The sequence below is a fragment of the Erinaceus europaeus genome, chromosome 23 (assembly GCF_950295315.1).
Source record: "Erinaceus europaeus chromosome 23, mEriEur2.1, whole genome shotgun sequence".
NCBI lineage: Eukaryota > Metazoa > Chordata > Mammalia > Eulipotyphla > Erinaceidae > Erinaceus > Erinaceus europaeus.
Genome location: NC_080184.1, coordinates 12,640,717 through 12,668,273, shown reverse-complemented (window position 1 = coordinate 12,668,273; position 27,557 = coordinate 12,640,717). Strand labels below are relative to the sequence as shown.

Sequence of the window (27,557 nt, the reverse complement as noted above, 5' to 3'; positions counted from 1 at the left end):
GATCATTTCTGGAACCATTGGTTCCACCCCGGTTCCATGGCTGCCAGTTCTTAGCAACATCGCCCCGCCAGATATTCGTCGGGATGCGGCATCATCTAAGTTCATTTCCCATGTCTAAGCTCGACCGGACCTGCCAATATACGCGGATATCTTCGCCCACCCTGTCCAACGCTTGACGTCTCGTCACCCAATCTGGTCCCCTACGCCTACACTGAACTTCTCTGTTCCAGACTCTTGGAAACAGAGCCGGCAGTCAGCTGAGGTAAAGAACAAACACCTCATCACAGACCCCTGCAAGCGTCAACCCGGCTTTGACCTAGCACGTTATCAGCCAGAGCTGAGTAGGAAACTCTCTAGTCTTTCTGTCTGAATTTCTCTGATTAAAATCATTAAATTATTTTTAAAAGAATAAAAACAACCTCCAGTTCGACCAGTGGAAAACCTATTCATGACCGGAGGACACAGGACATATAGTCATAAAAGAAAGAAACAAAACCTGGGGCCAGGGCTGGGGAGATAACATAATGGTTATACAAAAGCCTTTCAAGTCTGAGCCTCTGAGATCCCAGGTTCAATCCCCAGCCCCACCATAAGCCAGAACCGAGCAGTGTTCTTCTCTCTCTCTCTCTCTGTATCTACTCTTTCTCATTGCAATAAACGAAATAAAATATTAAAAAAACAAACCTGGGGGCCAGGTGGTGGTGCACCTGGTTAGGTGCACCTATTACAATGCGCAAGGATCCAGGTTTGAGCCCCCGGTCCACATCTGCAGGGGGGAAAGATTCTCAAGTGGTGAGTCAGTGCTGCAGGTATCTCTCTGTCTCTCTCCCTCTCTATCACCCCCTTTCTCCTCAATTTCGTTTCCTTTTTAAATGGATTTATTTATTAATGAGAAAGATTGGAGGAGAGAAAAAAACAGCCATCAATCACTCTGGTACATGTGCTGCCAGGGATCGAACTCAGGACCTCATGTTTGAGAGGCTAGTGCCTTAGCCACTGTGCCACCTCCTGGACCACCCTTCTCAATTTCTTTCTTTCTTTCCACCCTTCTCAATTTCTTTCTTTCTTCCTTCCTTTCTTATTGGATAGAAACAGAGAGAAATTGAGGGGAAGGGGAGATAGAGATGAGAGAGACAGAGAGACACCTGCAACCCTGCCCACCACCTTTGAAGCTTTCCCCCTGCAGGTGGGGACCGGGGGCTTGAACCCAGGTCCTTGTGCCCTGTCGTATGTGCACTTAACCAGGTGCGCCACCACCTGGCCCCTCAATCTCTGACTGTCTCTATCCAGCAAATAAATAAAGGTAAAAAAAGAAAATAAAGAAACAAAACCTACTGACAAGACCTTATCACTTCTGCTTTCAGGTGTAAAACGGGGGATTCATAACTTCGCTAGGGGCGGGGCCTGGCTGGCGTTGGAGGCGGGGCACGATCACGCCCGCGCCGTTTCATTGGTCCGCCTCTCCAGGTGGGCGGGGCTCCAGAGAATAGTCCTTCCTGATTCGCGGGCTTCCCCGCCCACAGCGGCCCTTGACCCGGAAGCTGTCCCGACAACATGGCGGCGCCCTGGACGCGGCAGGAGCCGCAGGGCCCCCGCGGCGGGCCGCGTGAGTCGGTAGGTGGCGGCCCGGAGGTGAACGCGAGCTGCCGGCTGGACCCAGGGCGGCGCGTCCCGGGCGACAGCGCTAGATCGAGCCCGGAGAGACCCGGCCGCGGGGTCGGGGCGCCGTGACCTTTGGGGTGCGGGGCGAGGACACGCCTGGCGAGGCCCCTCCCCGGGGCTCTCAGCTGCCGGGGGAGACGGGCTGGGACTCGAACCCGTGTCTGCACCCGGGACCCCGGCCGCCAGTTTCACGGACGCCCTTGCAAGGCGTCTTGTCCATTGAAAGTTGGCCCCGACCAGGCTTGGCACAGCTGGTGGCGCGCACACAGCGCAGCGCGCGAGGACCCGGGTTCGGGCCCCTGGCCCCCAGCTGCTGGGGAAAACCTCACGAGTGGTGAAGCGGGGCTGCGGGGGTCTGTCTGTCTCCCTCTCTGTCTCCCCCACCCCTCCACTTGTCTGTGTCTATCAAATAGTCATCTGTACATATATATATATATATTTATATAGGTAATTTTTAAAAAAATTTATTTGTTCCCTTTTGTTGCCCTTGTTTTATTGTTGTCGTTATTATTGTTGTTGTCGTTGTTGGCTAGGACAGAGAGAAATGGAGAGAGGAGGGGAAGACAGAGAGGGGGAGAGACAGACAGACACCTGCAGACCTGCTTCACCGCCTGGGAAGCGACTCCCCTGCAGGTGGGGAGCCGGGGTTCGAACCGGGATCCTTATGCCGGTCCTCGCGCTTTGCGCCACCTGCGCTAACCCGCTGCGCTACCGCCCGACTCCCATACGTAGGTAATTCTATATAATTGGCCCCGACTTCCGGGCAGCTGGTGGTTGGAGGCGCTGTCCCGAGTGCTGACACCGCCGCTGGGAGATCGGCCTCTCCCCAGATTCTGGGGGGTGTGGGGGGGTGGCAGGCACGAAGCCAAGACAGGGCGGGGGGCACGGGACACACAGCACAGTGGTTCTGCAAACAGTCTCTCTTGTCCAAGGGCCTGAGGGTCCCAGGTTCAATTCCCAGTGCCACCATCAGCCAGAGTTGCGCAGGGCTCTGGATAAATAGTAGTAACAGTCATGATGATAACGATGATGATGGTGATGTAGGGCTGGGGTACACAGTTCAGTGGTTCTGCAAAGAAACTCTCCTGTCTGAGGTTCTGAGGTCCCAGGTTCAATCCCCAGCACCACCTTCAGCCAGAGATGAGCAGGGCTCTCTGTGCATCTCTCATTAAAATAAGTAAATAGGGAGCCGGGCGCAGCGGGTTAAGCGCAGGTGGTGCCAAGCGCAAGGACCGGCATAAGGATCCTGGTTCGAGCCCCCGGCTCCCCACCTGCAGGGGAGTCGCTTCACAGGCGGTGAAGCAGGTCTGCAGGTGTCTGTCTTTCTCTCCCCCTCTCTGTCTTCCCCTCCTCTCTCCATTTCTCTGTCCTATTCAACAACAACGACAGCAATAACCACAACAATGTTAACAAGGGCAACAAAAGGGAAAATAAATCAATAAATAAATATGTATATATATGTATATATATATATAAAATAAAATAAGGAAATAAAAAAGGATGTGGTCCAGGAGGTGGCGCAGTGGATAAAGCATTGGACTCTCAAGCATGAGGTCCTGAGTTTGGTCCCCGGCAGCCCATGTATCAGAGTGATGTCTGGTTCTTTCTCTCTCCATCTTTCTCATAAATAAATAAAAATCTTTTTTAAAAAGGGGTGGGGGCTGACAAACATGTTAAAAAATGTTTATCTATGAGGAGAGAGAGGGGGAGAGGGAAATATCAGAGCCTCCCGCTGGCACAGGCGATGCCAGGCATTGAGCTCAGCACCTCAAGCTTGAGAGTCCAACGCTTTATCCACTGTGCCACTTCTCCGGCCACATCCTTTATGTGGATGAAGTTGTGAACCATAGTGTACTCAGCTCAGGCTATGGGTGGGCCCGGGACTGAGCCTGAGTCTATCACTGGCGCATCTTCTGTGGTGCCCCCTGCCCTTTGGGGGGTGGGGGTCTCACTCCTGGTAGCAGGTGCAGTACCCAGCTAATGTGTGTCTTCTCTCTCTCTTCCAGGTGGTCACTCAATAAACATGAGCTGGGTTCGAGCCATCCCACAGATCCGGGGCTGGCGAGGCATTGTGGGGGCCGCCTTCTCCGGGGCCGCTTCCTCTCAGGTAAAGGATCTGATGGAAGGGAGGTGAGCAGGGCCTAAGGAATTCCATCACGCAGCCATCATGGGGCTGGTGCGTTTGCCAGCTGAATGTCCCTTGCTCGTTTTAAGAGGTGGAAGGGCAGGTCAGATAGCTTCCCTGGACAGTGGGTTGCTTGGCCATGTCTGCGGCCCAAGTTCGAGCCCGCCGCTCACCACCACATGGAAGGAAGCGAGGATTCTTTTTTTCTCTTTCTGCCTCTCCGTCTCAATTTAAAAAAAAAAAAAAAAGGGAGTCAGGGTCCAGGTGGTGGCGCACCTGGTTGAGTGCAAATGCTAAGTATGCAAGGACCCAGGTTCGAACCCAGGTCCCCACCTGCAGGAAAGCTTCACAAGTGGTGAAGCAGGGCTGCAGGTGTCTCTCTGTCTCTCTCCCCGTCTATCAACCTCTTCCCTCTCCATTTCTGGCTGTCTCTCATAAATAAAGATTAAAGAGAAAAAAAAAGGGAGTCGGGTCGTGGCGCAGCGGGTTAAGCGTACGTGGCGCAAAGTGCAAGGACCGGCGTAAGGATCCCGGTTCGAGCCCCCGGCTCCCCACCTGCAGGGGAGTCGCTTCCCAGGCGGTGAAGCAGGTCTGCAGGTGTCTGTCTTTGCTCTTCCCCTCTCTGTCTTTCCCTCCTCTCTCCATTTCTCTCTGTCCTATCCAACAAATAACAGCAACAACAATAAAAACCACAACGAGGCTGCCACAACAAGGGCAACAAAAGGGGGGAAAATGGCTTCCAGGAGCAGTGGATACATGGTGCAGGCACTGAGCCCCAGCAATAACCCTGGAGGGAAAAAAAAAATCATTTTAAGAGATGAGAATGGGGCTGGAAGAGCACATACCTCACTATGCAGGCAACCTGGGGTTCGAGGCTCAACACCTTATTATTGTACCATGGGCCTGGGGAGACAGCCTGATATTTTGCAAAAGACTCTCCTGCCTGAGGCTCTGAGGTCCCAGGTTCAATTGCCAGCACCACCAGCAGCCAGAGCTGAGCAGGGCTCTGGATTTGGAAAAATAAATAAGCCGGCTTCCCACCTGCAGGGGGTGGGCGCTTCACAAATGGTGAAGCAGGTCTGCAGGTATCTGTCTTTCTCTCCTCCTCTCTTCCATGGTGCTGAGAGAGGAGAGACCCCACAGCCCTGCCCACCCTCCATGGGCTCCCTGGGTGCTGTGCCTGGTGCTGAGAGAGGAGAGACCCCCACAGCCCTGCCCACCCTCCATGGGGCTCCCTGGGTGCTGTCCATGGTGCTGAGAGAGGAGAGACCCCACAGCCCTGCCCACCCTCCATGGGGCTCCCTGGGTGCTGTCCATGGTGCTGAGAGAGGAGAGACCCCACAGCCCTGCCCACCCTCCATGGGGCTCCCTGGGTGCTGTGCAGGGTGCTGAGAGAGGAGAGACCCCACAGCCCTGCCCACCCTCCATGGGCTCCCTGGGTGCTGTGCCTGGTGCTGAGAGAGGAGAGACCCCACAGCCCTTGCCCACCCTCCATGGGCTCCCTGGGTGCTGTCCATGGTGCTGAGAGAGGAGAGACCCCCACAGCCCTGCCCACCCTCCATGGGGCTCCCTGGGTGCTGTGCAGGGTGCTGAGAGAGGAGAGACCCCACAGCCCTGCCCACCCTCCATGGGCTCCCTGGGTGCTGTGCCTGGTGCTGAGAGAGGAGAGACCCCACAGCCCTTGCCCACCCTCCATGGGCTCCCTGGGTGCTGTCCATGGTGCTGAGAGAGGAGAGACCCCACAGCCCTGCCCACCCTCCATGGGCTCCCTGGGTGCTGTCCATGGTGCTGAGAGAGGAGAGACCCCACAGCCCTGCCCACCCTCCATGGGCTCCCTGGGTGCTGTGCAGGGTGCTGAGAGAGGAGAGACCCCACAGCCCTGCCCACCCTCCATGGGCTCCCTGGGTGCTGTGCAGGGTGCTGAGAGAGGAGAGACCCCACAGCCCTGCCCACCCTCCATGGGCTCCCTGGGTGCTGTCCATGGTGCTGAGAGAGGAGACACCCCACAGCCCTGCCCACCCTCCATGGGCTCCCTGGGTGCTGTGCCTGGTGCTGTGTGCTATGCTCTGGTTCCTGTAGCTTTTTGTCGGGGCTCCTTGGGCCCGTCCTCTGGGTGCTAGGTTCTAGGTGTTTTTTCTCTGTTCTCAGGTGCCCCGCCAACCCCTGCGTCACATCCACCTGGGTGCTGCCGCCCCCGGTCCGGCCCCGACCCCCTCTTCCTCCTCCTCTTCCTCCCTGGTGCCGCGCCCCCCGGTGCCCCACGAGGAGCTGTTCGGCCCCGGGTCCGAGGCGGGCCCACAGGACAAGGCCCGCTTCGTGCAGGCGGTCAGGGCCTTCGGGCAGCGCAACGCGCACCGGCGCGGCCACGTGGACTTCATCTACCTAGCGCTGCGCAAGATGCGGGACTTCGGGCTGGAGCGGGACCGAGCCGCCTACCACCTGCTGCTCGACGTGTTCCCCAAGGACGTGTTCCGGGCCCGCAGCTTCCTGCAGCGCCTGTTCGTCCACTACCCGCGCCAGCAGGAGTGCGGCGTGGCCGTGCTGGAGCAGATGGAGAACCACGGTAGCCCGCGCCCGCTCTCTGTCTCTCTCCCTCTCCCTCTCTCTCTGTCTCTCCCTCTCTCTCTCTCTCTGTCTCTCCCTCTCCCTCTCTCTCTGTCTCTCCCTCTCTCTCTCTCTCTGTCTCTCCCTCTCTCTCTCTCTCTGTCTCTCCCTCTCTCTCTCTCTCTGTCTCTCCCTCTCTCTCTCTCTCTGTCTCTCCCTCTCTCTCTCTCTCTCTCTCTGTCTCTCCCTCTCTCTCTCTCTCTCTTTCCCTCTGTCTCTCCCTCTCTCTCCTCCCCTGCCCCCCTCTCTCAGAATTTCCTTCCTTGACTGCTTAACCTTTCCCGACTCTGGACTCAGCTCCGGGTCTCTCTTTAGGGTGTGCTGTCTGTCTGTCTGTCTGTCTCTCTCGGCGCGCCCTGCCCATGTCTTCTCCCTCGTCCTTCTCCCAGACTGGCCGTCCCTCCCCGGTCCTCTCTCCTGGTGCCCCCTGACCCCGCCCCCGCCCCGCCCGCAGGGGTGATGCCCAACCGGGAGACGGAGTTCCTGCTGCTGCAGGTGTTCGGGAAACACAGCCACCCGATGCGGAAGCTGCTGCGCATGCGCCTCTGGTTCTCCCGCTTCCGGGCCGCGAACCCCTTCCCGCTGCCGCGGCCGCTGCCCCGGGACCCACTGCGGCTGGCGGGCCTGGGCCTGCGGCGCCTGGAGCCCGACCTGAGCGCGCGGATCACCGTCTACCAGGTCAGCCGGCACCCTGGGGACCCCAGCCGACCCGCACCCACCCCGCACCGCTCGGGACCCCAGACCCGACCCGCACCCACCCCGCACCCGCTCTGCCCCCCCACCCGCACCCACCCCGCACCCGCTCTGCCCCCCCACCCGCACCCGCTCTGCCCCCCCACCCGCACCCACCCCGCACCCGCTCTGCCCCATCACGGGGGCGTCTCCACACTGTCCCCCAGTCTGCCGAGGTGGGTGGGGGTGGGGCACTGTCCTGGGGCAGTTGTGGGGAGGGTCCCCGGCCCCCCTCCGCCCGGAACACTGGGCCGTGTCTCCCGCCCCTCTCAGTTTCTGTGTCCGCCCAGTAATAAATACGGATATCAAAGAGAGGGAGGAAAAGACAGCGTGTGCATGGGGCCCGGTGGGGGTCGGTGGGGCTCCTCGCCCAGCCACCCCTCTGCTCTCCCGCCAGACTCCAGCGCCCCCGGACTCCACGGACTCCACGCTGTCCCCCGAGCCCGACAGGCCACACATCGTGGGTGAGTACCGCAGCCGGGGCGGGCGCGGGGTGGGGCACCGAGGCTCGAGCCCCGTGGGGTGCGTCTCCCCGCAGGGATCCAGAGCCCCGAGCAGCAGGAAGCCCTGGGCCGCCACGACCCCGCCCGGCCCGTCTTCGTGGAGGGGCCTTTCCCGCTGTGGCTGCGTGACCAGTGTGTCCACTACCACGTGCTCAGGGCCGACCCGCTGCCCCCCGAGTACAGGGTAAGGGGGACCCCGGCTCAGGGCCGCCCCCAGCACAGGGTGAGGAGGGCCTGACAGCACCCCATGTGGCAGGTGGCCGAGGAGACCCCTGAGGAGAGGAACCTCTATTACCCGATGCAGCTGGACCTGGAATATGGTCGCGGCCCCTGGGACGACTATGAGTTTGACATCGATGAAGGTGGGGACCCTGGGGGGCGGGCTCCCACACGATCCCTCACTGCATCAGCACCCCCAGCCTGTCTCCCCTGCCTCCCCACGTCTGTGTGCCAGCCTCTGGGGGAGCACGGAGGACAGACCCCAGGCCCTCGGGGCAGTGGGGGAACAGGCGGGCGATGGGGCGTCAGGATGATTTCCTGGAAGGTTCTGGAACAAGCAGCTGGTTCCCCTCCCAGGTGGGGAGGCATCCGGGCCCTGGGCTTGTGCAGAGCTGGGGACCCATGGGGGAGCCTGGTGGTGGGGGGCTGCCGAGGGCCCTGACCGTGACCCGGAGCCTTTTCTCACCAGTGGCAGAAGGGCCCGTGTTCGCCATGTGCATAGCGGGCGCCCGGGACCAGGCCACGCTGGCCAGGTGGGTCCAGGGCCTGCAGGAGACCAACCCCACGCTGGCCGGCATCCCCGTGCTCTTCCGACTGGCCTCCTCCACCAGGGAGCCCCTGGACTCTTCCTCGGAACTGGCCGAGCAGCCCCCGCCGTCCCCGCCGCCCCCCGAGGGCCGGGAGGAGCAGGAGGACAACAGGCGCCAGCAGCAGGGCCAGGGCTGAGCCCCGGGCGGGCTGGGACTGGAGGGTCCAGCAAATAAACTCGTCCCCACTGGGGGCCGCCCCCCTCCTCTCTGGCACTGTGGAGTCCCTGGCCCCAATCACCAGACTGTTCGATCAGCTGCAAGGAAGGGAAGGGAAGGCCCACAGTGGCCGGAGGCTGTCCACGCCAGCCAGCCTCTCTGTCCCCCAAGAGATGAGATGGGTGGGTGAGAAAGTCAGGGACAGGATCTGGGGACACCATGGAGAGGCTAAAAGCCACCATCACCACCCCCACCCCCACCCCCCAAAAAAATCCCACCTATAAGAACTGGGAATTCTCTATCCTGCTTCTAAAAAAAAAAGAAAGTCTTACTGCTTTTTAAAAAATATTCCCTTTTGTTGCCCTTGTTTTATTGTTGTAGTTATTATTGTTGTTGTTGATGATGTTGTCGTTGTTGGACAGGACAGAGAGATAGAGGAGGGGAAGACAGAGAGGGGGAGAGAAAGACAGACACCTGCAGACCTGCTTCACCGCCTGGGAAGCGACCCCCCTGCAGGTGGGGAGCCGGGGGCTCGAACCGGGATCCTTGCCTGGTCCTTGGTTTGGCGCCAGGTGCGCTTAACCCGCTGCGCCACCGCCCGACTCCCTACTTGTTATTCTTTTTATTGTTGAATAGAGACAAATTTGAGAGGGGAGGAGGAGATAGAGAGACAGGCACCTGCAGCCCTGCTTCACCACTCGCACAGTTAAGCCCCTGCAGCTGGGCACTGGGGCCTCCAACCCGGGTCTTTGCACATTGTAACATGGGCTCCACCAGGGGTGCCAAGACTTGGCTCCTGTAAAAGCTGAAAAAACAAAGCAGAACAACAACAAAAATTAAACAAGAGAAGCTGGGGTTGGGGGTGGATGGGACAGGAGACAGCAGCGCTTCTGCGAAGAGACTCTCCCGCCTGAGACTCCGGGGCCCCAAGTTCAATCCCCAGCACCACCCCCCGCAGCCAGAGCTCAACAGAGCTGTGGTCTGGCTGTCCCTCTGTCTTGCTGAAATACATCGAAAAGGAAAGACAGAAGTTGAACTCCGGGCGCGGGGAGGCTGGGGGCGCGCCGTAGGTGGCGCGCATGCGCCCTGGCCGCGCCCGGTCCCCTTTTGGCGCCGCGGGCAGAGCGGAGCCCCGCGAGAAATCTCCCGGCGGCGCGGCCCGCGCGCCACTTCCGGCCGGGCTCCTAACAACGGGGGAAGCTGGCAACCAGGGAGGGGGGATGGCGGAGCGGGCGGCGGCGGCGGGCGGGGAGGCGGCGGCGGCGGCGGCGGGCCGCAAGGCGCGGGGCCGGCCGCGGCTCACGGAGTCGGACCGGGCCCGGCGGCGGCTCGAGTCCCGGAAGAAGTACGACGTGCGGCGCGTGTACCTGGGCGAGGCGCACGGGCCCTGGGTGGACCTGCGGCGCCGCAGCGGCTGGAGCGACGCCAAGCTCGCCGCCTACCTCATCTCGCTGGAGCGCGGCCAGCGCAGCGGCCGCCACGGGTGAGGGGGGCCCGGCCCCGGGGACGCGGGGACGCGGGGAGGGAGGGAGCGAGGGAGGGAGGCGGGCGACGCCCCCGGGCCCCGGGCCCCGGGCCCCGTCGCGCCTGGACACGCCCCCGCCGGCGTCCCGGCCACGCCCCCCGGAGCGCGCCCACTGGCCAATCGCAGCGCGCGCGCGGCCGCTCGGCACTTCCGGCCACGCCCTCTCGCCCGGGAGCCACGCCCAGTGGCGGCCACGCCCTCGGGTCATCCAGTCATCGCGGGCGCTCAGCCTCTCGGCCCCGCCTTCCTTGGGAGCGAGGACTGTCCAATCAGAGCGCAGAGTTCTTGCCCCGCCTCCTCTCTGGCCGGGTGAGGCCACGCCCCCACCAGACTTCTGCCGCCTGCCAGGGCTGCGCGGGGCTCCGCGCTCCCTGCCGCTGGACCCCTAGTCGCCCTCTGCACCGGGCCCACGTGGGACCCCACTCCGCAGCCCTAGCGGGGAGAGAGCCCACCCGCCCCGGTCAGATCACAGCCCAACCCTCCTCCCCCCAAAGAAATCCTGTGCCTCCCCGCCCCCTCTCCCAAAGGGGACTGCTCAGAGGGTGGAGGGCAGGCCTGAACCCTGGGCATAGCAGCAGCCTGTGATGGAGGAGGGGGATGCGGACAGGACGTCCATTCCCGGGGAGGAAGGATGCCCTGATCCCATGGCTAGGATGGGGAAACCGAGGCACCGGGGCCACTATCTCAGGGCCACGTGTGACGGGGCAGAGACGCCTGCATAGTGTGTGTGTGTGTGTGGGGGGCGACTGTGTGACGAGGCTGCTGTCGGGGGACCCGGCGGCCCGAGCTTTTGAGCAGGTGTTTAGGGTCCAGGGAGACATCCTTAGCTGCCGCGGATAAAGCGTCCGCCTCTCAAGCCTGAGGTTACGAGTTCTATCCCTGGCATCATCTGTATCACAGGGAGGCTTTGCTTCTCTCTTTCTCTCTCTCTCTCTCTCTCTTTCATAAATGAATGAAATAAATATTTTTTAAAATAATAGGTTTTTTTTTCCCCCTCTTCCCAGACACCTGCTCAACTCAGGCTGATGGTGGTGCTGGGGATTGAACCTGGGACCTCAGAGCCTCAGCCTGGAAAGCCCTTTTGCAGAAACTTTATGCCGTGCCCTCAGACATATAAAAATATTTTTTATCTTTTTTTTAAAAATATATATTTATTTAGTCCCCCCCCCCCTTTTTCTTGTCTCCAGGGTTATTTCTGGAGCTCAGTGCCTGCACTACAAATCCACTGCTCTGGAGGCTATTTTTTCCCTATTGTTGCCCTTGTTGTAGTTATTATTGTTGTTGTCGTTGTTGGATAGGACAGAGAGAAATGGAGAGAGGAGGGGAAGACAGAGAGGGGGAGAGAAAGACAGACACCTGCAGACCTGCTTCACCGCCTGTGAAGCGACTCCCCTGCAGGTGGGGAGCCGGGGGCTCGAACTGGGATCCTCCCGCCCGTCCTTGAGCTTGGCACCACGTGTGCTTAACCCACTGCGCTACTACCTGACTCCCTATTTATTCCCTTTTTGTTGCCCTTGTTTTATTATTGTAGTTATTGTTGTAATTATTGATGTCGTCGTTGTTGGACCAGACAGAGAGAAATGGAGAGAGGAGGGGAAGACAGAGAGGGGGAGAGAAAGACACCTGCAGACCTGCTTCACCGCCTGGGAAGCGACTCCCCTGCAGGTGGGGAGCCGGGGGCTCGAACCAGGATCCTTATGCTGGTCCTTGCGCTTTGTGCCATGTGTGCTTAACCCGCTGCGCTACTGCCCGACTCCCTAAAAGAAGAAATTAAGGGGCCGAGTGGTGGCCCTGATTTGAGGGGGAGGGACTCCTGATTAGGCCAGGCCGCCTCACCCTTCTGTGGTTCATTCAAAGCCCTCAGGCCACAGGGTTAGCAGCCCATCCTCAGAGCCCTGCCACCCCACTGCGGTTTGGCAAAGGACCTTCATGGGGCCCCAGGCTCTGGGTGAGGGGAGATGCAATGTGGCAACAGTTCAGAATCTCTGGAGTGAGCACACCTTCTCTGACCCCGCCATGCCTGGCCTGCTACTCCCCACTCCTTTTTGTGTGTTTAATTAAAAATGTTTAACCATCTTTATTTAGTGGACAGACAGAAATCAAGAGGAGTGGTCTGGGAGGTGGTGCAGTGATAAAGCTTTGGACTCTCAAGCATGAGGTCCTGAGTTTGATCCCCGGCAGCACATGTACCAGAGTGATGTCTGGTTCTTTCTCTCTCCTCCTACCTTTCTCATTAATAAGCAAATAAAATCTTTAAAAAAATTAAGAGGGGGGAGTTGGGAGGTAGCACAGCGGGTTAAGTGCATGTGGTGCAAAGCTCAAGGAGCAGCTTCAGGATCCCAGTTCGCGCCGCCGGCTCCCCACCTGCAGGGGAGTCACTTCACAGGCGGTGTAGCAGGTCTGCAGGTGTCTGTCTTTCTCTCCCCCTCTCTGTCTTCCCCTCCTCTCTCCATGTCTTTCTGTCCTATCCAACAATGACAACAATAATAACTACAACAATAAAACAAGGGCAACAAAAGAGAATAAATAAATATTAAAAAAAATCAAGAGGGAAGGGGAGATCAGAAGAGGCTGGGAGGTAGCGCAGCGGGTTAAGCATAGGTGGCTCAAGGCACAAAGACCAGCATAAGGATCCCAGTTCGAGCCCCCAGGTCCCCACCTGTAGCAGAGTCACTTCACAAACGGTGAAGCAGGTCTACAGATATCTGTCTTTCTCTCCCTCTTTCTGTCTTCCCCTCCTCTCTCCGTTTCTGTCCTATGTCCAACAAGGGCCACAAAATGGGAAAAATGGATTCCAGGAGCAGTGGATTCATAGTGCAGGCACCGAGCCCTAACGATAAGGTAGCAAAAAATGAGGAGATAGGGAAAATGGAGAGAGAACCCTGCAGCCTGCCTCACCACTCGAAAAGCTCCCCCTGTAGGTGGGGACCAGGGGCTTGAACTGGGCAATGGTTCAGAGCACTCCTCCTGACTCCTAGGCCAATGCTGGCAGGGGGCAGAGCAGAGGCTCGAACCCTGAGCCAGAGCAGGATGGGCTGCTGTCAACCCCTCACCCCTCTCTGTTACAGGAAGCCCTGGGAGCAAGTCCCCAAAAAGACAAAGAGGAAAAAACGTAAGTGGACTGGGCAAGGGGCGGGAGAGGGGTGTCTGGAACAGGAGGTGCTGGGTGCGAGTTAATGAACAGCTGTGATCATGGTGAGAGTGGACTTTGGTGGGCCTGGTGCCCCTGCTGAGTGGCCGTTCTGGGTGCTGTGCCTGGTGCTGAGAGAGGAGAGACCCCACAGCCCTGCCCACCCTCCATGGGGCTCCCTGGGTGCTGTGCCTGGTGCTGAGAGAGGAGAGACCCCACAGCCCTGCCCACCCTCCATGGGCTCCCTGGGTGCTGGGCCTGGTGCTGAGAAAGGAGAGACCCTACAGCCCTGCCCTCCCTCCATGGGCTCCCTGGGTGCTGTCCATGGTGCTGAGAGAGGAGAGACCCCACAGCCCTGCCCACCCTCCATGGGCTCCCTGGGTGCTGTGCAGGGTGCTGAGAGAGGAGAGACCCCACAGCCCTGCCCACCCTCCATGGGCTCCCTGGGTGCTGTGCCTGGTGCTGAGAGAGGAGAGACCCCACAGCCCTGCCCACCCTCCATGGGCTCCCTGGGTGCTGGGCCTGGTGCTGAGAAAGGAGAGACCCTACAGCCCTGCCCTCCCTCCATGGGCTCCCTGGGTGCTGTCCATGGTGCTGAGAGAGGAGAGACCCCACAGCCCTGCCCACCCTCCATGGGCTCCCTGGGTGCTGGGCCTGGTGCTGAGAAAGGAGAGACCCTACAGCCCTGCCCTCCCTCCATGGGCTCCCTGGGTGCTGTCCATGGTGCTGAGAGAGGAGAGACCCCACAGCCCTGCCCACCCTCCATGGGCTCCCTGTGGAAGGGAAGACAGAGAGACATCTGTAGCCCTGCTTCACTGCTTGCAAAGCTTTTTCCCTGCAGGTGGGGACAGGGGGCTTGAACCTGTGGCCTTGTGCTTGGTCATGTGTCTCTCTCTGGAGAGCTACCTGGCCCAGCCCCCACCCACGATTTCCCCACGTGCACACTGGGATCCCCCACCCCAGAGCCACCTCCGATCCCCTCGCACCCAGGGCGGCGGAGGAACGTGAACTGTCTGAAGAACGCAGTGATCTGGTACGAGGACCACCAGCATCGCTGCCCCTACGAGCCCCACCTGGCAGAGCTGGACCCCACCTTCGGGCTGTACACCACGGCCGTGTGGCAGTGCGAGGCGGGGCACCGCTACTTCCAGGACCTGCACTCGCCCCTCAAGCCCCTGAGCGACTCGGACCCCGACAGCGACCCCGGTGGGTGGTCAGTCGGACAGCTGGGGCGCAGGGTGGAATGTCCACCCAGGGGAGGCGGGTGTCCTGGCTGGTGGGGGACCCCTAGTTTTGGCTTTGGGGTGGAGGGCTGCCCTGAACCCCCACGTCCTCTTGTCCCATTCTGAGTCTGGTTCTCTTTCTTTTTCAGTTTGAGTGTGTGTGTTTATTTTTGAATAATTAAAAAATTATTATCTTTATTTATTCATTGGATATAGAGAGACAGAAATTGAGAGAGATGGGAGTCGTAGTGAAGGAGAGAGACAGAGAGACATTTGCAGCCCTGCTTCACCACTCATGAAACTTCCCCCCTGCAGGTCGGGACCGGGGACTTGAACCCAGGTCCTTGCTCATTGGAATGTGTGTGCCTATTCAGATGTGCCACTGCCTGGCTCCTTCTCTCTGTCTTGTAAAACCTACTAGAAAGAAAAAAAGGGGGGGATTTATTATGGAGAGCCCAACAAAAAGCCTGCTGGCAATATAAATAAATAAGATATATACGGAGAGAGAGAGCGAGACCCTAGAGCCCTGCTCAGCTCTGGCTGATGGTGGTGCTGGGACTGAACCTGGGACCTCAGAGCCTCAGGCAGGAGAGTCTGTTTGCATATCTGTTATGCCATCTCCCCTGATCCCCTCCTCTGTTTTCCTGTCTTTTTGTCTCTCTCCTTTAAAGAAGTAAACCTGATTAATAAAATCCACTAAGCGGGGGCCGGCAGCAGCGCAGGAATTTAAGTGCACAGACCAGAGTAAGAATCCTGATTTGAGCCCCCGGCTCCCCAGCTGCAGGGGAGTCGCTTCGCAGGTGGTGAAGCAGGTCTGCCGGTGTCTGTCTTTCTCTTCTCCTCTCTGTCTCCCCGTCCTCTCTCCATTTCTCTCTGTCCTGCCCAACAACAAAAATGGCAATAACAACAATAACAATACTAATAGAACAAGGGCAACAAAAATGGGAACCGGCTCTGCACAGGGAAGACGGGCGGGTGGGGTGTGAGCCTGCTTCCCCGGGCCCCAAGTGCCGCCTGCGGGAGGAGCGGGGCTGGTACCAGGTGCCCCCGCTGGGCCTGAGGGTGCGGCCATCTGGAGCAGATGGTGCCCAGCTGGCCCAGGGGCTGATGTGGGCGAGAGGCCGGGGACGGGGCTACCCCACTGCTCCCCTGCCCCACGCACCCCGAGACGGAAACAGAGACCCAGGACACGGGTACCCAGCCCTTCTGGTGGGTGACAGGCCTCGCTGGGCGTGGGAGACAGACAGATAGGACATCCCGGGCTGCTGGACCTGGGCTCTGAGGGGGACAGCTGGGAGGGCCAGGACCAGGGAGATAGCACAGGGGCTCTGCAAAGAGACTCTCCTGCCTGAGGCTCTGAGGTCCCGGGTTCTATCACCTGCACCATCATCAGCCAGAACTGAGCAGGGCTCTGGGGAAAAAATAAATTGAAATAGTAGCCCGAGAGGTAGCATGGAGGCTACAGCACTGACTCTCAGGTTTGAGGTCTTGAGTTCAAAGTTGGAGGTGCCAGAGGGAGGCTCTGCATCTCTCTCCTTCTCTCCCTCTCTCCCTCTCTCTAATAAATAAGGCTGAGTGGATAGCATGATTATTCAACAGATCTTTAGATCTGAGGTTGTTGATAAGTATATATAATAGTACATCTGGGGGGCTGAGTGGTGGCGCACCTGGTTCAGTGACATGTTACAGTGCACAGGGACCCGGGTTCGAGCCCCTGGTCCCCAACTGCAGGGGGAGAGCTTTGCAAGCGGTAAAGCAGGGCTGGCTGCAGGTGTCTGGATAGGTGTAAAGCAGGGCTGGATAGGTGTCTCCCTATCCCCCCCCTTCCCTCTCGATTTTTGGCTGTCTCTATCCCATAAATAAAGAGATAACAAAAACTGTATAAATTAAGAGATAATAAAAAAAGTGTAAAAATAATAGCACATCTGATAATCGTCATAAAGTAGCTGATAAGATTATGATCTCTATTTATTTATGAGAAAGATACACACAGCCCTGCTCAGCTCTGGCTGATGGTGGCGCTGGGGATGGAACCTGGGACCTCAGAGCATCAGGCAGGAGAGTCTTTTTGCAGAACCACTGTGTTGTCTCCCTTCCTCCCTCCCTCCCTTTCTCTCTCCCTCCTTTTTCTTTTTCTTTTTTTTTTTTTTGCCTCCAGGGTTGTCGCTGGGGCTCAGTGCCTGCAATACAAGTCCACTGCTCCTGGAGGGCATTTTTTTTCACCATTTCATTGAACACAAGAGAAATTGAGAGAGGATGGAAGATAAGAGAGGGAGAGAGGGAGAGAGAGAGGGAGAGAGAGAGAGAGTCTCGAAGCCCTACTTTGCCTCTTGTGAAGCTTTCCCCCATGCAGGTGGGGAGTTGGGGGCTCGAACCGGGATGCTTGTGCTTCATACTATGTGCACTTAACCCCGTGCGCCACCTCCTGACCCCTGTCTCTCTCTTTTCTCTCCTTTCTTTCTTTCTTTCTCTCTCTCTCTCTCCCCTCTTCCTTCTATCCCCCTCCTTCCCCCCCTTGCTCCCCTCCCTCCATCCTTCCTTTTCTTTGTCTTTTTTCCTATCCCTTATCTATACCAGACCCCTGCTCAGCTCTGCCTTCTGGTGGAGCTGGGGATTGAACCTGGGCCCTCTGAGGACCCCCTCAGTCAGCAGGGTCTCTCTGCAGAACCCCTGTGTTGCGTCCCGAACCCCATCACAAGGCCCTGCTACAGATGCTGGGAAATCTGATCTGGGGGTCCCCAGAGGCAGTGAAAGGGGGAGAGGGGTGAAGTGGAGAGAGGATAAAGCCCCAGCGAGGTCCCCCCAGAAGACTCAGCCCCCCCTCCCATGCCCCCCATGTCCCCACAGCGGCCAGCGGCCAGGCCGCCAGCAGCTCTGACTCCTCCGACTCGGACTCGTGCTCGGCCCCCGGCCCGGCTGCCCCCAGCCCAGCCCCGCAGGAGACCCTGGGCACCCCGGGCTGCGGGCCCCCTGACGGACTGGAGGCCGTGGTGTGCCTGCCGCTGCCCATGCAGGTGGGCGCGGGCCCCGAGGCGCTGGGCGAGGTGGTGGCTGGCTGCCCGGTGCCCGGCCTGGCCCCCGGCCCGCAGGTGATCATCATCGCCGGCCCGGCCTACGACGCCCTGGCAGCCGAGGGGCTCCGGCTCAGCGTGGCGGCCTCGGGGGGCGAGCCCGGCCCCGGGGCGCTGCTGGAGGGCCTGGCCGCCTTCTCGGGGGACCCCGCCGCGCTGGCTGGCCCCGACGCCAAAAAAGGTAGGAGGGCGGGGGGGGAGGGCGTCTTGGGGGGCTGCCCCTTCCCCCGTGGGCCCCTCTCCACGCGGCCCCCTGTCCCCCAGAGAAGCAGGACCTGTTCGCGCTCAAGGAGGAGGAGCAGGAGCCGGGGACCCCCGAGCTGACCGAGCTGACCGCCGCCCAGGTGCCGGATGGCGCCGAGCTGGACAGAGGGGACATGTCGGCCATCATCTACGAGATCCCAAAGGAGCCTGAGAAGTGCGGACGCGGGGGGGGGGGGACCCTGGACATGGGGACATTGAACTTGGGAAACCCTGGACTTGGGGATATTGGACATGGGGACATTGGACTTGGAGACCCTGGACTTGGGGATAGTGGACATGGGGACATTGGACTTGGGGATATTGGACATGGGGACCCTGGACTTGGGGATATTGGACATGGGACATTGGACTTGGGGACCCTGGACTTGGGGATATTGGACATGGGACATTGGACTTGGGGATATTGGACATGGGACATTGGACTTGAGGACCCTGGACTTGGGGATATTGGACATGGGACATTGGACTTGGGGACCCTGGACTTGGGGATATTGGACATGGGGACATTGGACTTGGGGACCCTGGACTTGGGGATATTGGACTTGGGGACCCTGGACATGGGGACACTGGGCATGGGGACCCTGGATTTAGGGATATTGGACATGGGAACATTGGACTTGGGGACCCTGGACTTGGGGATATTGCACATGGGGACATTGGACTTGGGGACCCTGGACATGGGGACCCTGGACTTGGGGATATTGGACTTGGGGATATTGGACTTGGGGACCCTGGACTTAGGGATATTGGACATTGGACTTGGGGATAGTGGACATGAGGACATTGGACTTGGGGACCCTGGTCACGGGGATCAAGGGACAGTGGTCATCCAGGAATAGGGAAAGAGGAGTTGGGAGTGTTATGGGGGAGCCAGGCGCCCCTCCCGGCTGGGACAGGGAGCCCTCTGCCTCCCGAGCGCCCTCCAGGCTGACCCCTGTCCCCCCAGGAGGCGGCGCAGCAAGCGGTCGCGGGTGACAGACGCCGACGGGCTGCTGGAGATGTTCCACTGTCCCTACGAGGGCTGTAGCCAGGTCTACGTGGCCCTGAGCAGTTTCCAGGTGGGCGGGGCCTCTGTGGGCGGGGCTTTTAGGCTGATTGGCACAGCCCTTCGGGGGCGGGGCCTGTGTGTGGGTGTGGTCTGCAAACGGGTCCCCTAGGACAGAGGCGGGCTTGTCCCCGCCCCCCCCCATCATGGGCACAGGGGACCGCACCCGTAAGCCTTTGCGGCGGCCGGGTCATCTTTTCTTTGGTGCTTTAAAAAAAAAAAGATTTAAAAAATTTATTTATTAATGAGAAAGATAGGAGGAGAGAGAAAGAGCCAGACATCACTCTGGTCCATGTGTTGCCGGGGATTGAACTCAGGACCTCATGCTAGTGAGTCCGATGCTTTATCCACTGTGCCACCTCCCGGACCACTTCTTTGGCTTTTTAAAAAATTGATTTTTTTTTTTTTAACGAAAGAGAGAGAAAAGCAGAGCTTGCGTCTGGCACCTGCGATGCCCACTTTGAAGCCAGGACGGCAGGCCCGAGAGCCCAGTGCTTTATCCCCTGTGCCCCCTCTCAGGCTGCTCTTCTTTTTTTTTTCCTTCCTTTTTCTGTTTATTCATTATTTTGCTGAGCTAGGGCCTTGTACCTGTGGGATTTCCATTATTCTCCTAGGTTAATTTTGAGAGAGAGAGAGAGAGAGTCAATCTATGGCATTGGAGCTTCCTCTGGCTCCATGGCAGCTCCCATGTGGCGCTGGGGCTTGCAGCCAGGCCATACACCTGACAAGTCAGCTGGGAGTGGTGGCTCCTGAGTGCACCTGATGCCCGCACACACACACACACGCACATACACACACACACACACACACACACACACACACATGAGAGAGAGAAGAAAACACAAATAAAGGAAATTAGTTACTTAATAAGCGGAGGAGAGAGCAGAGGCTCACCCTGGCTTACGCAACTCCAGGAAGCGAACTTGGGGCTTCGTGGCTGCAAGACCGGGACTCTAACCACGGAACCGGCTTGTGGGCAGCTCCCTGCCCTGGAGCTGGGCCCCGGCATGGCAGCCATGCTGGAGAATACATGGACAGATGGACAGAGGAATGACTGACTCACTGGCTGTCTGCTCCCCAGCACAGAGGGGCAGCTTGGGTGTTGTGGTTTCTCTCTCTCTGAATTGAAAAGCAGCCCTGGGGGTGGGGAGATAGCTCAGGCTGCCATGTCCCACGACTGAACCCCAGCTCCACATTGGAAAGAACACTGGACCAGGGGAATCTCTGGTGTGATTTCTAGCTATCTCTGTTCAGTAAATAAAGATAATAAAAAGAAGAAGAAGAAGAAAAGGAAGGAAGGAAGGAAAGAGAAGAAGAGAGAACAGTTGGCACATAGTTAGTGCGCTCACCGAGCCCCAGTGTCACCTGGAGGCAGGGGGAGAGAGGGAGAGAGAGAGGGAGGGAGGAACCTGCCTGCCCTTCAGGGTACCCCACACGGAGCCTCCAGAGCCTCAGTTTTCTCTCAAGGACGCTGGGCCCCTCTGCAGGGTGACGGGGACCCCCACGGCTTCCCCACCCTCTACCTGCCCCCTCAAGTGTCACCCGCCTTTCTCATCCTGCCCCCCACCCCCAGAACCATGTCAACCTTGTGCACCGGAAAGGAAAAACCAAAGTGTGCCCACACCCAGGCTGCGGGAAGAAATTCTACCTGCCCAATCACCTACGGAGGCACATGATCATCCATTCGGGTGAGACCCTGGGGTGCGGGGGACCCCCGGGACAGCCCCAGGGACCACCATTCCGGGCAGCCGGCGGGGGCACGCGTGATCCGCCTCCCCCATGTCCGTCCCCCTCCAGGGATGCTGCTTCTCCCCCCTCACCACAGCCTGGGGGCCCTGGGGTCCTCCTCCCCCACCCCCCGACCCCGGAAACTGGGTAACCCCAGGACATTGCAGGGCTGGGGGTAATAAGCCTCGGACTTTTCTTGAAGCTGGAACTGAAGATGACAGAATCTGGGCGTTGCTTTTATTTGATTAGATTTGTTTACCGTGGTGGGTGAGACAGAGAGAAATTGAGAGAGGATGGGGAAACAGAGAGGGAGAGAGACAGAGAGGCCCCTGCAGCCCTGCTTCACCGCTTGTGAAGCTTCCCCCCTGCAGGTGGAGATCCGGGGGCTCGAACCTTGGTCCTTGTGCGTCATAATATGTGTGTGCCTCCAGCCAGCCTCTCTTTCTTCCTTCTTTCCTTTCCTTCTGTCATTTCTTTTTCTCTCTCTCTCTTTCTTTTTCGAGAGAGAACGGCTGCCATGTGGTTTGGGGGTCCAAACCCTGATCCTTTCAAATGGTAACTGATGGTGACTCGGTTGGTGAGCCACCCCCAGTTCCTGTTTAAAAAACAAACAGGGACATTACTTATGTTTGAAAACGAGAGAGCAAGAAGCAGAGGGTGTCGGGATTGGAACTCGGGACCTCACGCTTGAGAGTCCAACGCCTTATCCTCTGTGGCATCCACAGAGCTGTAAGCCCACACTTTATTTCTCTCTTGATTTTCAAGATTTCTTTTTAAAGTTCTATGTCTCTTTTTTTTTAAATATATATTTATTTATTTTCCCTTTTTTTGCCCTTTTTGTTGTTGTTGTTGTAGTTGTTGTTGATGATGTCATTGTTGTTGGATAGGACAGAGAGAAATGGAGAGAGGAGGGGAAGACAGAGAGGAGGAGAGAAAGACAGACACCTGCAGCCCTGCTCCAAGGCTCCCCGCAGGTGGGCCGCTTGTCCCGTCTCACACCAGGCCTTCGTGAAAAACTCATCTGTTGGGAGGGCTGGTGATATAACCCACCCAGACTGGGCGCCGCTTTGCCAGGTGCAAGGATCCAGGTTCGAGCCCCCCTGCAGGAGGCAAAGCTTCGCGAGCGGTGGAGCAGGCCTGCAGGTGTCTACCTTTCTCTCTCTCTCTCTCTTCCCTACCCCTCTCAATTTCTTTCTGTCCTATCAAATTAAAAAGTAATAAATATTTGAAAATAAGAGCAGGAGTAGATAGTATCATGGTTCTGCAGACAGACTCTCCCGCCTGAGGCTCTGAGGTCCCGGGTTCAATCCCCAGCATCACCAGAAGCCAGAGCGGAGCAGGGGTCTGGGAAAAAAAAAATTATTATTATTATTTATTGGGAGAGAGAACCAAGCAGTCACTCAGGCGTGAGTGGTGCCAGGAATCGAGCCTGTTTGGTACTGTGTCCACAGAGCCACCTGCCTGGGAAAAAAACTTAACCCGGTCTAGGAGCCCCCCCCCCCCAGTATTGACCCACCAAGTCACCCCAGCGCTCAGACCTGGTGCCCTGCGGTCCCCCCTCCCGCACGCCCCGCCCCGCCCCTCCAGGAGTGCGTGAATTCACCTGTGAAACCTGCGGGAAGTCCTTCAAGAGGAAGAACCACCTGGAGGTTCACCGGCGCACGCACACAGGCGAGACGCCACTACAGTGAGTGACGGGCAGGTCGCTGTCCTGCAGGCCCCGCCCCTTTCTGGGCAGGCTCCGCCCATTGAGGTGGGAGCCCGCCTAGTGGTGGATCATTGAGGCCCCGCCCCTGACTCCAGCCCCCACTAGCTCCGCCCTCCCAGTAGACAGACAGGAACCTTCTCAGTTGACCACGCCCACTTTAGGATAGCCACGCCCACCAGCTCTCTCACAGCCCGGCCTCCCCCTCTGACCACGCCCACCACCTGGCCATCCCTCTCCCAACACGCAGCCCCCCTTCACCTCACCCGTGGCCACACCCCCTGGTCTTGTCCCATGGGGTCAGATCCCTCTGGCCCCGCCTCTCTAGCCCCCCCCCCGCCCTTGTCTCCACCCATGTGGCCACGCCCCTCCGGCCCCGCCCTCCGATATGGCCCCTCTCCCCGGCATACCTGGGCCTACTAGGACCCCTGTTGTACCTTCCAATCCGTGTGACCAGGACCCCTTCCCCACCCCGCCCGACCCCAGCCCCTATTCTTTAGAAAACACATTGGGGTTTTATGGGAGACGTTTTAATGTTAATTTTTAAAATAATTACAGCCTGTGTTGGGTCTGCTGACCTCTCAGATTGTTGCTGAGTCAGATAGACTGAAATCTCTTATTTTCTGTAAGAGCTGAGCAGGTGTCCTCTGGGTTGAGGGAATCAGGAGCTCACACACCGATCTTCCCACGTGCCTGCTTCTCTGTGGGGTTTCCTTAGATTTTAGGGAGGGGCTGCACCGAAAGGCTTGTCAAGTATTTCTCTTTTTCTGCCCACCTCGACCGCGCCCCTCAGCCCCCCCATTACTGAGCAGCTGGGGGGCCCCAGATCTGTGTGGCCAAGACCACTCCCAGCTGTGGGCCCGCCCCCGCCTTGACCACGCCCCTCAGCCCCCCTCTCGGGCGTAGCCACGCCCATCCGAGGGCACGCCCCCACCGTGACCACGCCCCGCCTCCAGTCCACCCACCCCGCCGTGGCCACGCCCCTCCGTCGCGACCACGCCCACCCCGGGCCTGGCCCCGCCCCGCCGTGACCACGCCCCCCGCAGGTGCGAGATCTGCGGGTACCAGTGCCGGCAGCGCGCCTCGCTCAACTGGCACATGAAGAAGCACACGGCCGAGGTGCAGTACAACTTCACCTGCGAGCGCTGCGGGAAGCGCTTCGAGAAGCTGGACAGCGTCAAGTTCCACACGCTCAAGAGCCACCCGGACCACAAGCCCGCCTGACGCCCCCCCCCTGCACCCCGCACCCCGCACCCCTATTTATTTACCCCAGAGCGCCGGGTCCCCGGGGCCTCTGGAACTGTGTGGCGACTACGAGAGAGATTAAAGAGCGAGCAAGGAGAGGCCCCGCCCCAGGCCTGGTGATTTGGAGCTGCGGGGCCGCTGTGCTGGGCAGGGGTGGGGTGGGGGGAGCCTCGCCTGCGCGACCCTCCGCCTCCTCCGCCTCCGCAGGCAGAGATGCGAAGAGACACCAGAGAGCGGGATCTCCCCACGGGGCCTTAGCACCTGCCGTGTGGTGCCAGGGTCTTAAACCTGGGCCCTTCGCCTCCTTGGTGGGCGCGTGCTCTCTCTGTCTCTCTCTCTCGCCTTCCCAGTTGGCTTGGGACCCTCGTTGCCCACCTCCAACCCCTCCTCGCAGGACCCAGTGGGCAGCAGGGGTGGTGGGGCTGACACACACGTCCGGGAACCACGCCAGGCTCCCAGCAACAGCCTGCGTGTGTGTGTGTGTGGGGGGGGGGGGGGGTAAGTATGCATGGGAATGTGTGGTCAGGGAGGACTTCTCGGAGGAGGCGGCATCTGCTGCACCAAGTTGGGAAGAATGACTTAGCACAGGCGCCCAGCTGTCAGAACCAGGCTCAGCGTGTTCCCGGGGCAGGGGAGCCGCCCTGGCCGCATTCCCCAGAAGAGGAGGAGGCCGCCCCCGGGGGAGAGTGTCACGAGCTGTGTGGTCCCAGGTGGCCGCCCCCTTGTGACCTTGGGGGGGGCCAGCCAACCTCACCCTGTGCCCGGGGACCCCCCGACACACCCCACAGCCAGGGTCACACACCCCCAAACTCAGCATTCATCCCCCCACCCAGATCAGGCACCGTTTTTTGCAAAGGGGGGGGAAGTCTGCGCCCCTGCCCAGCATAGTCCCCGGTTTCCATGGGAGCGCCCCTGCCGGCACCAATGGGAACTGGAGGTGCCCGCAAGCAAGGGGGCACAGCTATCGACGTGGCGGGGTCCCCAGGGCCAGCGAGGCCTTGTCACACACACACCCCAACCACCACCCCGCCGGCACCCCCAGGACCTTGACCCCTCACCTTGACTTTATGGGGTCCGGGAAGGCATCCCCAGGGCTCTGGGGCCGGTGGGAGGAGGGGGCATGCCCTCGAACCCCAAACCCCAGATTTCTCCACCCAGCGCCCTGGAGGGGCAGCCCCATTTTTTGAGTCCTAGACACATCTGGCAGCAGATCTGCAAGGCTGGGGTTTCTGGAGACAGCTGGCCAGGACAGCACACTGCTTTGCCATGTGCCCGACCGGGTTCGAGCCCGGCCATCACCACCAGAGTGGAAGAAGCTGCGAGGCTGTGAAATATATATATATACTATTTTGTAATATGTGATATAATTTATATATATTCAAAGCAAGGAGACAGCACAGTAAATCTGCAAACAGACTCTCCTGCCTGAAGCGCTGGGTCCCAGGTTCAACCTCCAGCACCACCATCAGTCAGAGTTGAGCGGGGCTCAGGTCTCTGTACCTCCATATATATATATATATATTCATGTTCTCTCTCGTTGAAATAAAGGACTCTTTTTTTTTTTGTACCTGAGGCTCAGAGGCCCCAGATTCAACGCAGGGTCAGAGCTTAACAATGCCTTGATTTCATTTTTATTTATTATTATTTCTTTCTTTCTTTCTTCCTTTCTTTCTTTCTAACCAGAGCACTGTTCAGCTCTGGCTTATGGCAGTGTGGAGGACTGAACCTGAGACTTCGGCCTGAGAGTCTGTTTTGCAGAACCGTGATGCTGTCTACCCTCCGCCCCGACAATGCCTTGGTCTCTATGTGTGTGTCTTTATCTCATTTTTAAAAATGAAATATTGGGGGTCGGGCGGTAGCACAGCAGGTTAAGCACAGGTGGTGCAAAGCGCAAGGACCAGCGTAAGGATCCCGGTTCGAGCCCCCGGCTCCCCACCTGCAGGGGAGTCGCTTCCCAGGCGGTGAAGCAGGTCTGCAGGTGTCTATCTTTCTCTCCCCCTCTCTGTCTTCCCCTCCTCTCTGCATTTCTCTCTGTCCTATCCAATAACAATGACATCAATAATAATAATAAGCACCACAACAAAAAAAAAAAAAAGGGGGGAAAAATGGCCTCCAGGAGTAGTGGATTCATAGTGCAGGCACTGAGCCCCAGCAAATAACTCTGGAGGCAAAAATAAATAAATAAATAGAAATACTAAAACGTTTGACTACCAGACACAGTACCGCAACTCTGCAAAAGGCTTTCATTCCTGAGGCTCTGAGGTTCCAAGTCAGTCTCCAGCACTGCCAGAAGTCAGAACTGAACAAGGTTTTGGGGGAGAGGATTAAAACATGTATAATAAAACAATCCGGGGCAGGAGAAATAGCATAATGGTTATGCAAAAAGATTCTCATACCTGACTCTCCCAGGTTCAATCCCCCACACCACCATAGGCCAGAGATGAACAGTGCTCTGGTAAAAATAAATAAATAAAAGTAAATTTAAGATATTATAAAGGGTGGTAGCACAGAGTGTTAAGTGCACGCGCACGTGGCACGAAACGCAAGGACCGGCATCAGGAGCCCGGTTCGAGCCCCCGGCTCCCCACCGGCAGGGGAGTCGCTTCCCAGGCGGTGAAGCAGGTCTGCAGGTGTCTGTCTTTCTCTCCCCCTCTCTGTCTTCCCCTCCTCTCTCCATTTTTCTCTGTCCTATACAACAGTGATGACAGTAATAACAACAGCAATGATAAATAACAAGGGCAACAAAATGGGAAAACAAACAAACAAAAAACTCGGGTGGTCTGGGAGGTGGTATAGTGGATAAAGAATTTGACTCTGAAGCGTGAGGTCCTGAGTTCAGTCCCCAGCAGCACATGGACCAGAATGATGTTTGGTTCTCTCTCTCTCTGTGTCTCTCTCTTTCTCCTCCTATCATTTTAATTAAATAAATCTTAAAAAAACAAAAATCTTGGGGCCTGGCTGTGACACATCTGGTTGAGTGCACATGTTACAGTGGATCAGAGTTCAATCCCCTGACCCCCGCCTGCAGGGCGAAGGCTTCACAAGCGGTGAATCAGGGCTTCAGGTCTCTCTCTCTCTCTCTCTTTTTTAAAAAAATATTTTATTTTTGCTTTTGTTGCCCTTGTTGTTTTTTATTGTTATTGCAGTTACTGTTGTTGTTGATGTAGTTGTTAGATAGGACAGGGATGGAGTAATGGAGAGAGGAGGGGAAGACAGAGAGGGGGAGAGAAAGATAAGACACCTGCAGACCTGCTTCACCGCCTGGGAAGCGACTCCCCTGCAGGTGGGGAGCCGGGGGCTCGAACCAGGATCCTTTGGCCGGTCCTTGCGATTCGTGCCACGTGCGCTTAACCTGCTGCGCTACCGCCCAGGGCTCTCTCTCTCTCTCTATCTCTTGTTCCCTCTGGATTGCTCTCTGTCTTTATCCAATAATAATTATAATAATATCTCCATGCTCACTTTCTGCAGCATTAGCTCGGCCCTCTTCCCGCATACACATATTATATTCCTTTGCTTCGGGGGCGCCTCGGCCCAGCGAGTCCCCCGAGGCCCCCCAACACCCCGCGCACCATCGGGTCCCCCATCCCCCAAAAGACAGAGCCTCTAAGGGGCACCCAGGCACCAAGCAAGGTCCCCGGGTGTGTGTGTGTGTGTGTGTGTGTGTGTGCGTGTGTGTGTCCGTGTCTGGGGTGGAGGCTGCTGCTGGACGCCCCCAAACGCCGGGATCGGGCCCCCCACTTGCCTTCCCAGGAGCTGCCCCGCCCTGCCCCGCCCCGCCCCGCCCCTCCCGGGAGCCCCGGGGGTCGCGCGCGCTGCTTCCACCTGCCGCGCCGTCGAGCGCCGCGAGGGGGCGGGGCTTCTCCCGATCGACCAATGAGCGGCGGCGGCGCTGGAGGCCGCGGGTATAAAAGGCTGGGGGCGGCGGCGGCCCGGCCCAAAGCGCGGAGCGCGCAGCGCGGGCCGGAGGGAGGGCGGGAGGGCGGGAGAGGGGAGCGGCCGCAGGGAGCAGCCGGGGCCGGTCGGGCCGGGG

At 58.5% G+C, this 27,557-nt stretch overlaps 2 protein-coding genes across 3 annotated transcripts; both read left to right on the top strand.

Moving 5' to 3' along the window:
• The first annotated feature begins 1,502 nt into the window (after positions 1-1,502).
• ECSIT (ECSIT signaling integrator) lies at positions 1,503-8,638 on the top strand. 2 transcript variants are annotated; one of them, XM_060181774.1, is made up of 8 exons: positions 1,503-1,614; positions 3,669-3,769; positions 5,936-6,350; positions 6,846-7,069; positions 7,521-7,587; positions 7,662-7,810; positions 7,883-7,988; positions 8,315-8,638. In XM_060181774.1, exons 2-8 carry the CDS (start codon positions 3,686-3,688, stop codon positions 8,569-8,571), a joined length of 1,302 nt encoding a protein of 433 aa, XP_060037757.1. In that variant the 5' UTR covers positions 1,503-1,614; positions 3,669-3,685; the 3' UTR covers positions 8,572-8,638. The 2 variants fall into 2 exon arrangements, with proteins under 2 accessions (XP_060037757.1, XP_060037758.1); XM_060181775.1 differs by having other exon boundaries at positions 7,521-7,583; positions 8,315-8,492.
• A 1,017-nt stretch (positions 8,639-9,655) lies between these two features.
• On the top strand, positions 9,656-24,440 carry ZNF653 (zinc finger protein 653). Its single transcript, XM_060181773.1, has 9 exons — positions 9,656-10,074; positions 13,185-13,228; positions 14,237-14,452; positions 17,317-17,721; positions 17,805-17,958; positions 18,751-18,862; positions 20,423-20,537; positions 22,165-22,264; positions 23,329-24,440. The coding sequence occupies exons 1-9, from the start codon at positions 9,671-9,673 to the stop codon at positions 23,504-23,506; spliced, it is 1,728 nt and encodes a 575-aa protein (XP_060037756.1). The 5' UTR covers positions 9,656-9,670; the 3' UTR covers positions 23,507-24,440.
• Positions 24,441-27,557: the final 3,117 nt, after the last annotated feature.

Bases quoted from the DNA above. Each gene is read 5' to 3' on its own strand.
- ECSIT (XM_060181774.1), top strand. From the start codon at position 3,686: ATGAGCTGGGTTCGAGCCATCCCACAGATCCGGGGCTGGCGAGGCATT. The intron at 7,588-7,661 runs GTGAGTACCGCA...GTCTCCCCGCAG, and splicing joins CGACAGGCCACACATCGTGG to GGATCCAGAGCCCCGAGCAG. The intron at 7,811-7,882 runs GTAAGGGGGACC...CCCATGTGGCAG, and splicing joins CGCTGCCCCCCGAGTACAGG to GTGGCCGAGGAGACCCCTGA.
- ZNF653 (XM_060181773.1), top strand. From the start codon at position 9,671: ATGCGCCCTGGCCGCGCCCGGTCCCCTTTTGGCGCCGCGGGCAGAGCG. The intron at 13,229-14,236 runs GTAAGTGGACTG...CCTCGCACCCAG, and splicing joins AAAGACAAAGAGGAAAAAAC to GGCGGCGGAGGAACGTGAAC. The intron at 20,538-22,164 runs GTGAGACCCTGG...CCGCCCCTCCAG, and splicing joins GCACATGATCATCCATTCGG to GAGTGCGTGAATTCACCTGT.